At 40.0% G+C, this 10,967-nt stretch overlaps 1 protein-coding gene across 1 annotated transcript; it reads left to right on the top strand.

The window, feature by feature from the left end:
- The first annotated feature begins 206 nt into the window (after window positions 1-206).
- On the top strand, window positions 207-9,756 carry gspt1l (G1 to S phase transition 1, like). Its single transcript, XM_086056397.1, has 14 exons — window positions 207-671; window positions 1,541-1,585; window positions 2,437-2,688; window positions 3,857-3,890; window positions 3,991-4,068; window positions 4,760-4,940; window positions 5,550-5,704; window positions 6,527-6,667; window positions 6,761-6,854; window positions 7,156-7,236; window positions 7,376-7,549; window positions 7,668-7,757; window positions 8,621-8,789; window positions 9,107-9,756. The coding sequence occupies exons 1-14, from the start codon at window positions 479-481 to the stop codon at window positions 9,157-9,159; spliced, it is 1,740 nt and encodes a 579-aa protein (XP_085912523.1). The 5' UTR covers window positions 207-478; the 3' UTR covers window positions 9,160-9,756.
- Window positions 9,757-10,967: the final 1,211 nt, after the last annotated feature.

The raw sequence follows: 10,967 nt of genomic DNA, 5'->3' as shown, positions 1-10,967 counted from the left end.
CCAGACATTGCACTTTTTGCATTCAGTATTTTCCACCGTGATGAGAACATTTCAAACAAGTTTAAACTCAAAAGTACAGAAGAAATTAAAGTACATGCGCAATTTCATGTGAGAAGAATCACCGGAGTAAATGGGAGATGTAGTCTTTTTGGTTCTACGAGTGCTGAAATTCTAGTTTCTTATCCATTTTCAGACTTCATATCCCAGGTGTCATTGCGGACAGCACGTCCGGTTGAAGGGACGCATGAGCTCACGCGGACTGTCTCTGGGAGTGCTGAGTCGAATATCCTCTTTGGCGTCTCCACCGATAGAAACCGGCCGCTATATTTCACCTAGGTCGGATTGAAAACATTCCTCCTCGAGTTGGGACGCTTTATATCATTCAAAGGTGTGGCCTGAACACCGGGATTTGGGTGGACACTTAACGTAACCTAAGAACTGCGCAGCTCAAATCACTAGTGAAAATTCAAAACCCACGATGGACCCGAGAGACACTGCCCCTGATTCTTGGGAACAAGAGGACGATGTGGAGGCCACAATCGACGGACAGCTTGACTCTGCTTTCACAAGCTTAAATGTGAACGCTAAACCCTTTGTTCCCAATGTGAACGCCGCCGAATTTGTCCCGACGTTTGCCATGAAAAAACACTCGGAAAATCTCGATTCAATGGGTAAGCCGACTGTCACGTTGGGTAGCAACGTTAGCACCAAGCTAGTCGTTAACAGGAGCACGACTGTGCAGGTGCTAGCCCTCGAGCTACACTACAGACACGCGTTAGAGTGCGGTTTACTTTAGTTATATGATTAGACGTGTGGTGCACTGTAATTAAAACATCGCTCGCTGTTTTGGTTCATGTTACTTTTGTATAGCCCTGTTGTGCTATTCTATCACTTTTTTTTTCTCGATGTGTTAAACGTCTCGTGGATCCCACCCGGCATTAGCTTGTTAGCCGCGAATGCTAAGGTAGTTGGTATGGGTTCATGATATAGTGCTGAACTCTTGTACCGCCCTGTTAGGCTTAGCGTGGCGTATCAACCGTTACTTCTAACGGGACACGTCACTGGGAGATGAAAATGAATGAAACTTGGAACTGTTGTCATATTTTACAGATACAAGCTCATTGAGTCACTCTGGTAAAGCTAACCTTCCTGGACTATGTTACGTGTTGACCGTAGTGTGGTATGACGTGGTTACTGTGACTCACAAAGATTTATTGAGTCATTCGTTAAGGCCAGTTTCTACGCGTAAACAAGTCTGAGGACTTATTACGCAATGGTCGACACATCTCAATATATGAAGGTGTCGTAAAGGATAGCTAGTTACATGTCTTTGACAGTTCTATTGAAGTTAGGCTGACACTTACAAAAAATACAACAATAATGATGATGATGAACAAACCTGTAGAACAAAATCAATTTGCAATTTGCACCTCCATGATCAACAAAAAATGACGTGCTCCCCCTCAATATAGGAACAAAACAGTTGTGCTTAGTTAATGATTGATTCAATCATTGGTGTAACAAACATGTTGTTTTTCAGTTGCTGTTGAAAAAATAGCCACCATGGAGGTGACAGAAAGTGCTGGTATGTATGGTCTCAGTGTCTTGAGTGTGTGTGTCAGCAAGCAATCCAGCAGTCAGACTTATTTTCTTGACTTTTGTTGTCCTGTACTGTGCAAAGTGTTACAGCACGTCCTGTAATGGTTACGTCAATTGTTTATCATGCACTTCCACATGAAATGCGCCCCCCTCTCCTTGAATATAATCTGCTACTTGTCTCCAAATTACTTAAATTGTAGGTGAGCATCAATTTCTTAGAGATTGTTTCAAATACGTACATAGTCACTTTCACAAAAGTAATTCCTCAATACAAAACAGAATTCTTTCCAACATAGGTAACATGCAACAAATGTGTTCCTGAGATACTGAGAAAACTACACAGAGTTAAATAGTGCCGTCCACCTACACTCCTACTTTATCAAAATAATCAAATGAGCATGAATATTTTTTAAACTGTAATTGCTGAGTAAACATTTGAGTTGATATGAAACGTGTACTTTGGAAATTGATAGCCAGCCAGCTTAGCCCATTCTGGCATATTTTCTAAAACTGATGCCAGACATAGCAAAATATAACATTTCAAACTATTTTATCAAAATGCAATAGTAGCTATTGCTGTACTATATTAACTGCAGTTATTTGTTCACGCTACTGTAGGTATGCTGCAGAAAATACATCAGCAATATTTTTCTTAAAAAGTATTCCACATCTGTGTTGGTGTCCCTTAACTGAGATGTAGTACACTATTGAATTTATGAAAATATGCAATAGACTATTGTAAAATGATTATTCGGAGAAGATAGTTTGCTTGAGACTTGTAAAATGATTTGATGAATGTGCAAATACATTTTTAATAATAAAACTATATTTTTGCAGCTCCTTTGGAGAATGGTGACACAGAAATGAGCCCAGAGGAACCATGGGACCAGAAAGCAGCTGAACCAACTGAGGAAGAGCCAGGAGGTGGGTGCTGCGGGGACCGTGGGCCAGTGGTGGTAGCAACAGCTGAGGAGACGGGGTCAGAGATGGTGGAAGAGGAAGAGGAAATGCTTGCGCCCAAGGTTCCCCCTGCACAACCAGACGCCCCCAAGAAGGAACACATCAATGTCGTGTTCATCGGACATGTAGGTCAGTGCAAATTAATGCATGGCTCAGAAGTTGTGATGAATGCAATTGTTTGTAATAACACTAGAGTCTTGACTCCATTGCCCTGTTCACTCTACACAACATAGGCGCCAGTACATGCGCTGGCGGTAGGGCTGGGCAATATGGGCTAAAATTTATATCAGAGTTTGAATAGAATCCCTTCACCTGTCAAAATTCAATATTACAAACTGATTGTAGTCACAGAATGTATTACTTATTACAAAACAAAATCAATCATTACAACTGTGTGATTATTTAATGTGTATTAACTAGTGCATACAATACAGTTCAAATGATAAATCCCCCAGTTACCCATTTGATTATGCTGAATGGAAAGAAATAAAGAACATTTATTTTCATTTACAATGTTTACCTGAATGCACCTCAGCCGTTACGTGACTGCTAATATAAACATGATTGGCGGCTGAACTGAACTGCAAGCCCTCATTAATTGCATAACCAGACTGGTGAAAAATAAGAATGAAGAAGCTGACACGGATGCATGGAGTTAACCCGCAACACAGTTTCATCTGCACAACACATGAACAACTGCACATTACTTCATTGTGGAAAAAATGTTTCCCCTCTGCAAAATGTCACATTGAGGGACAGATCGCAATCTGGGTTCATAACTAGGATTACACTGATACCGAGCCTGGTGTCGGTATTTACTTTTCATTTGACTGGCTTGAGTTTTGCTGCATTCTACACCTTGTCGGCCTATCAGCTTGCTACTCTTTCCGTTTGAACACATACTGTTGCTATATTCCCTCCTATGAAGGTCACCAAATTCAGCTCCTTACTATACAGTCACTGTCGTGACACACATCCTATCCACCAACACACTACTTGTGTTAGACTCAGTGTGTTTATTGGGATGGTACAGTAATTTGATACAAATAGTGTTACCATGCCATTAATAGTTTGCCAAAGCCTTAAAATGAAGAATCGTTAAAAAAATAAGAATCTCGGAGGAACCTGTAACCTGAACGAGCGCAACACTGAAAATGGACAGCTGGGGGAAAAGTTGAAAGATGTTGGATGAAAGTACTAATTCTTATTTTTTGTTTCTCCACCTTTTTTTGTGGGTATATTTCATGTAAATCAGTAGAGCGACTGTCCAAACTTACCACCTTTCTTTCCTTTTTAGATGCTGGAAAGTCCACTATTGGCGGACAAATCATGTAAGTTTACAATGTCTTCGTACATTCCATCTTATTGTGGGTGAAATGACACAATTACTCTTGTCTCATGTTTTCCTCGTATTCCCTTCCTCACCATCAGGTACCTTACAGGCATGGTAGATAAAAGAACCTTAGAGAAGTATGAGAGAGAGGCAAAGGAGAAGAACCGAGAAACCTGGTAAGTGAGCGTATTGTTCCGTTAACCCATTAAGGCCTAAAGCGCCTGTCTCAACAGCTCCCCAAAACCTAAGGTCACCTTTGGAATTACCCTTGTAAACCTGAAGTTTTCCCAGAAATTCAATACTTCCAAAATAATTCATATCTCAGCCCCTGCAGCACACAGAAACATAATTCGAAGAGAATTAGAGATCTTAGGCAGGTGACTTTCACACAAGCAGAGTTTATTATTATTTACTGTTTCAGATTTAAAAATAACATGTCAGTGCAAGAGAAGCACTATTATAATGGTTTTTTTATTTATTTATTTATTATTATTTTTTTTTCAATCGAGTGGTAATTACCATCCTCTATTCTGTTACAAATACGTCAATATCGTCATGGCCTACAAACCATATCATATCACGTTCCACTGGTTCCACTGGTTCAAAGTCCACAAGCGCGTTGTCTATATATCTCTGCCGTTACTTATTTCAGAGCTCCCGGCGATCGACGGCGCCCGCCATTAGCCTACGGCTCCAAAAAATCCAGGACATCCTCCGCGGTCTCGCGACACCGTCACATGTATATTCTGATGCATTAAATTGGCGCGCTCCCGTCCTTAATGGGTAGAAAAGAAAAATACAGAAATAAATCATTAGTCTTCCTCGGAAAATATGAGCAATTCTAACATCTCAATTGTCTCTCTTCAGGTATCTGTCTTGGGCCTTGGACACCAATCAAGAGGAGAGGGACAAAGGCAAGACGGTAGAAGTGGGCCGAGCATACTTTGAGACAGACAAAAAGCACTTTACCATCTTAGATGCACCAGGCCACAAGAGCTTTGTGCCCAACATGATTGGAGGTGCATCACAAGCTGACTTGGCTGTGCTGGTGGGTAGAGGAAAAGACTCCCGTTTCTTCCAAATTCACTGCACACGTGATCGAACAGACACAGTTGGTGAAAGAATATCATCCGTGTCAGATGGAACACATTCAGCCAATTACAATTCCTACAGGCTTCATACATTAATTCTGTCTGCATGTATGTGCACTTGGATGGGTCATATGTGACCAGCCACAACGAAATGAGTCACATGTCATTTGACCCATATTTCAGAAATGAAGTTTTGGCATAATCATAAAGAAAAAGGGCTCATCTTTCCAATGATACATCACCCGTTGCGCTTCACGACTCATTACATGACTATTACGTCTTAAATCATTACTGCTCGTTACGTCATTACCACAGGTATGAGTAAGTAGATAGGACACTCCCCTTTACATTGTGTCGCACAAATTTGATTTGGATTGAAACTCGTAAATCAAACCCGATCATTCAGTTACAAATGTTGTTGATTCAACTGCAGTATACGGTCTGTATTTAGCGCCATATGTTGATCCAATTTTGGGGTGACGCATGTGTTCTTTGCATCTTTTATCTCTCACGTTATGTGACATTTACTGTTCGAAATTGTAACACATCTTGAATGTTGTCCTCAGGTGATCTCTGCCAGGAAAGGCGAGTTTGAAACAGGTTTTGAAAAGGGTGGACAGACACGGGAGCACGCCATGTTGGCCAAAACAGCAGGTGTCAAGCACCTGATTGTTCTGGTGAACAAAATGGATGACCCTACGGTCAACTGGAGCCTAGAAAGGTGCGTAGATGGATCAGAATCATTAACACAATAAAGAGTGTTAATCTTGCAATATTGTGCGACATATGGGCAACAACATTCCTTTGAATTGTAATTGTAAGATTTCTGCTTTTAGTCAGTGGAATCACATTTCCCTTTTATTAAATCTATATTGGGGTAAAGCAATGGAAAGCGTGCAGGGTGTCAAACGTGAATATCATTTTATATTTTCTGTAATTTATGCATCACCGTGAACCCCACCACCACCACCACCCCTCTGCCTATTAGTGGTTCGTTATTTGCCTATTTGCGTTTTTTTCTGTGGAACCCATCTTGACTATTTGCTTGCAATCTCACTTGTTAGCGGCCTTTGTACTCTTTCTGTAATTCTGGTAGATGCCACAAGATGGCACCAAAGCCCTGGCTGATAGGGAAGTAGTGGTTTCAAGGAAGTATGTTGAAGTGATAGTTATTAATGTCTTTTTATTTCAGAGATCGGCTAAGTTTAACCTGGTTTGGGAGTTGGAAGTTACAGAGAGTCGATCCATACGGCATTTTAGTGCATCTCTTTAGTCAAATAATCTGTAACTAATTTATTTTACAAGTCACGTCAAATGATTTTCAAATGATATTTAATTAAGTGATCACAGCATCCACACGGAACGTGTAGTTGCGCTTTCTGTGTCTTTGTGCGGTTTGCTCTAAATTAGCCGTTGCTATGTCTCCCAAGAAAGTGAAGAGTGAGCCACGGAGCGAAAACAATTTGCAAACCGAGGTTCCACTTGATGCTTGACTCGTGGTTTTTTGTTTTTACATGGGCCCCCTTTCTGTCTCAATGCTCAGGTATGAAGAGTGTAAGGAGAAACTAGTGCCATTTTTGAAGAAGGTGGGCTTCAACCCAAAGAAAGACATTCATTTCATGCCATGTTCGGGTCTAACGGGAGCCAACCTGAAGGAGCCCACTGATATGTGCTCCTGGTACACGTAAGTCCTTGAATATGACCAGATAGAAAAGCCTTTCCTTTCTTTTTCCCACGTTCCTGCAAATGCAGCATGTGTCCATATTTGTTTTTGCAGAGGTTTACCATTCATTCCACACCTGGACAGTTTGCCAAATTTTAACAGATCAAGTGATGGCCCAATCAGATTGCCCATTGTAGACAAATACAAGGTAACTTTTTTTTTTTCTCCACACTTGTATTTAATACCCACCTCAAAATGCAGAAATCTCTTTCTAAAGCCAGCTGCACACTGCGTCGCGGCCAAACGCTACTGAACAACTCAGTCGCATTGCAAAGTTTTCATGAGTTGCGGACCATCTGCAACTAGTTTTGGCTCTGATTGCCAATGTCGAATTGCGAGTGAATGGCAACGCAATAGCATAAAAAAATGTTTCAAATAGCCTCGAGAGATTGCAGTTGTGATCTTTTCAAATGGAAGAAATGACATTATTCGCTCTCTCTCTCCTACAGGACATGGGCACTGTGATTTTAGGCAAACTTGAGTCAGGCTCAATCAGTAAAGCACAACAGCTTGTTATGATGCCGAATAGGGTAAGACCTGTGTTTCTCTCGTCCGGACAATAAAAGCGGTCTTTTTGTTGCGTGTTCTACACTTGAAAGTTTTTGCTCCGGCTTTGATAGCCCTTTACTCCTCTCCTCTAATGTAAATGTCATTATGATATCTTAACAGCATGTGGTGGAGGTGCTGAGCCTCTTGTCTGATGACATGGAGACAGACGACGCAGGACCTGGAGAAAATCTAAAACTGCGACTGAAGGGCATTGAAGAGGAGGAGATCCTTCCCGGCTTCATCCTGTGTAATGCAGAGAACCTCTGCCATTCTGGCCGCACCTTTGATGCCCAGGTCAGTTTGGAATAAAAAAATAAAAATAAAAAAACCAGATGCAATTACACAAGTAATACTAATATGACACAAGTAATACTAATATGGAAACTCATGACTGTGCTTTTTTTCCTTCTAGATTGTCATCATTGAACACAAATCTATCATCTGCCCCGGTTATAACGCTGTCCTTCACATTCACACGTGCATTGAAGAGGTGCAGATTACGGTACGTATATGGAAAGGTTGGAAAGTATTAAAAAACGAAAGTCAGCGGACAGCCCAGAAGGGTGTTAAATCAAATGATTCCGCAGTGGCTACTGTTAGCCACGGAGGGAAACATCCATGCTTGGCTGCCTCCTGAGACTTAACAAAACTTTAGCGTAGCTAAATATCCGAAAACTACAACCAGTCGCCACCGGGGTTCATGTGCGCAATCATGCTCTTGTTCGCGTCAGCCTGTGTAAATGGAGAAGCGATCGGCACGGTATTTTGATTTTGTGGCGAGAGGAGCTCACGTTTTACATATTCACAGGTTGAAGTGGACAAGAGTAATGTGCATTTGAATTTGGTGGCAAGAAACTGTGAATAGGTGGATTTGCAAATGCCGAACTGTGAATACCCAGGGTTAATTGTATAATGATCTTGATATTGTACTGTATTTAGAAATCTGAAAATGTTTGTTTATTTTTTTTAAATCATATCGGGCAAACGTATCTTAGTTTTGTTTTTTGTTTTTTTTTAAATCATATCGGGCAAACGTATCTTAGTTTTTTTTTTTTTTTTTTTTTTTTAAATCATATCGGGCAAACGTATCTTAACGATGAGAGTTCTCTTGGAAACCAAGTTGTGGCTGAGCAGATTCAGAAGATGAAATTATTTTATTTTTGCATGAAACCTTCAGTTCTTCGATCTGATTTGTGTGTGTGTATCAAAGCCAGCCTTTATGGGCGCTAGTCATCTGAACGGTGAGATTAAACATGGAATATAATTGTGTATAATGGAGGATGCTGTTTTATGAAACCTAAAAACAATGTTGTGTTTTGTAATTCCATAAATAGCAATGTTTCTGTGGTTCTGTTCCCTTTTCAGGCCTTAATCTGTCTGGTAGACAAAAAGTCAGGTGAGAAGAGTAAGACACGGCCACGATTTGTTAAACAGGACCAGGTCTGCATTGCTCGTCTGCGCACGGCAGGAACCATTTGCCTCGAGACCTTTAAGGACTTTCCTCAGATGGGCCGATTTACCTTACGGGATGAAGGTAACGTACCTTCACAGTAGCACAAGTCAAACAAACCATCGCCCTATTTAATTTAAGAGTTTGTAATTTTTTCACTCATAGCAGTAGTGCTGAACATGGTAGTATTTTGTCAAAAATGTATTAAACTTGAAACATGTTTAAAAAAATTTTTTTGGGGGACTTTTCATCATTTAAAACTGAACTAAAACTATCACCTATAGAAATGACTAAAAGGCGACAAAAACTAATCCAAAAGACTAAAACCTAAACTCAGAAAACAACACTTGACAATTGAAATGAAACTGACAAATTATTGTGTGTTTGCGTGTGTGTCCCAGGTAAGACCATTGCCATCGGAAAAGTTCTGAAGCTGGTCGCGGAGCGGGACTGAGGACACCGCTGCTCGGAAAATCCAGTTCGGAAGAAACAGGTGGAGCTCGGTCATAACCCGCACAGTGTTGTCAGCGGCAAAGGCACATCTCTCTGACGCTTACCTTCTGTGTCGACGATCAGCTTCAGGAAAAAAAACACAAAAAAAACACGATAAAGAGAAACCGGTTTTTAAGTCAGTGAAATCCAAGATGAAGTCCACTCAAGTCAGCTTTCTCATATTGAGAGCTCTGCTATGCCATTTCTGGGTTAGCCCACCTTTCCCCGCCTCCTTTGTCTGGTCGATTCATAATGACAGTAATTTTTTTTTTTTTTTCTTTCCCTATTCCATTTTTTTTTCTTGTTTTCATGAATGACAAATGACAGAAGTCATATCTGTGAACAAATGTGGACCAAGATTTTTGCTTGGAGTGTAAAATGATTTCAGAAATGTGCTGCTAAAGCAAATAGTCTGAAAGAATTTCATCAATTGAAACCAAAATGTTTATTTGGGTGTACATGACTCCCTTTGCTTTTACCCAGTTCTTGGTTTCTCGTGTGACGTTCTGGCTGTCTGCTTGAGCGTGCTCAAATATTAAAGTAAACAACTATGACAAAATGTTTGGAAAAACGCTTCTCATTTAAGAGCAAATTTATAATGCTGTTATTTTCTTGTGGTCTGGAGTTTATGCAGCAAAAATATGGAAACGTTTCGAATTTCCAAATTGTGTCAATGGAATCATTGTGAAAAATGGTTAACACCAGTTCTCTCGAAGCAATGTTTTTCACTTGACACATCGTCCCTGGTGAAAATCAGCAAGGTATAATACTGCAGTGTATACATTCTAAAATACTGCAATGTTTAATGTAAGCAGGATATAACAGGTAAGGAAAGCCTATTTTGTTGACATCACTGATAAGCTATTACTCCAATATGGAATTTGCTGTCAATTCATAGTTTTCATAGCGCTTCATTTATTCCACATTTTGTATCATAAAATTGGAACACAATTTTTTTTTTTTTGTCAAAATTTTACATGCAACAGCCTATGATGGTTTTTTTTTAATGTACACTTAATGCATTAAAATTAAATCACGTTTCTAAGTATAGATAAAGATACTTTGTCATGTATAGGTAATAGTCATGTAGAGTCAACACCAAAATTGTAGGTACACTTTAAGGCTGAAAAAAAGTAGGTCACTCTCGTAATTTACCAAGCAGCATAGATTAAACTAAGACAGATATTGTACATGAATAAGGTCATTTAACTTCAAATTATGTTCAGTATGGTAGTGGTAGAAAATTGTTCAAGAAGCATGTGTGTTTATGGATTTGGGGTCCAGGTCTGGGCTTTGGCAGGGCTACTCAAGGACATTCACAGTTGTGCTGAATCCACTCATTTGAAATCATGGTGTCATTGTCCAGCTGAACGATGAACCGTTGCCCCAATATGAGGCAAAAATGCTCCAGAGCAACTTTTCATCCAGGTTGTCTTTCTGCACATTGCTGCATTTATACGCCCCTCATAATTGCTGTCGGTGAAAAACATCCCCACAGGATGATGTCTATTCATGATGCAACTATTCTTCGCTGTCAGGATGTATTAACCAGATGTTGCACGTGTGGCATTCATGTCAGAGTTAAATTTTTGAATGAGGATTTATTTTCTTTCCAGTCTGGACTGAAGCACTGTACATGCACGCACATATACTGTACTGTACATATATATATATATATATATATATAGAGAGAGAGAGAGAGAGAGATTAGTACTGTATTTTTTGTCTATAGTGGATGGATGGAAATTACAATGTTATTTGTTTATTTAT

The sequence above is a fragment of the Filicampus tigris genome, chromosome 16 (assembly GCF_054856515.1).
Source record: "Filicampus tigris isolate MCC_2025a chromosome 16, RoL_Ftig_1.0, whole genome shotgun sequence".
Lineage (NCBI taxonomy): Eukaryota > Metazoa > Chordata > Actinopteri > Syngnathiformes > Syngnathidae > Filicampus > Filicampus tigris.
This window is presented reverse-complemented; position numbering and strand designations above follow the sequence as displayed.

Bases quoted from the DNA above. Each gene is read 5' to 3' on its own strand.
- gspt1l (XM_086056397.1), top strand. From the start codon at position 479: ATGGACCCGAGAGACACTGCCCCTGATTCTTGGGAACAAGAGGACGAT. The intron at 2,689-3,856 runs GTCAGTGCAAAT...TTTCCTTTTTAG, and splicing joins CGTGTTCATCGGACATGTAG to ATGCTGGAAAGTCCACTATT. The intron at 7,758-8,620 runs GTACGTATATGG...TTCCCTTTTCAG, and splicing joins TTGAAGAGGTGCAGATTACG to GCCTTAATCTGTCTGGTAGA.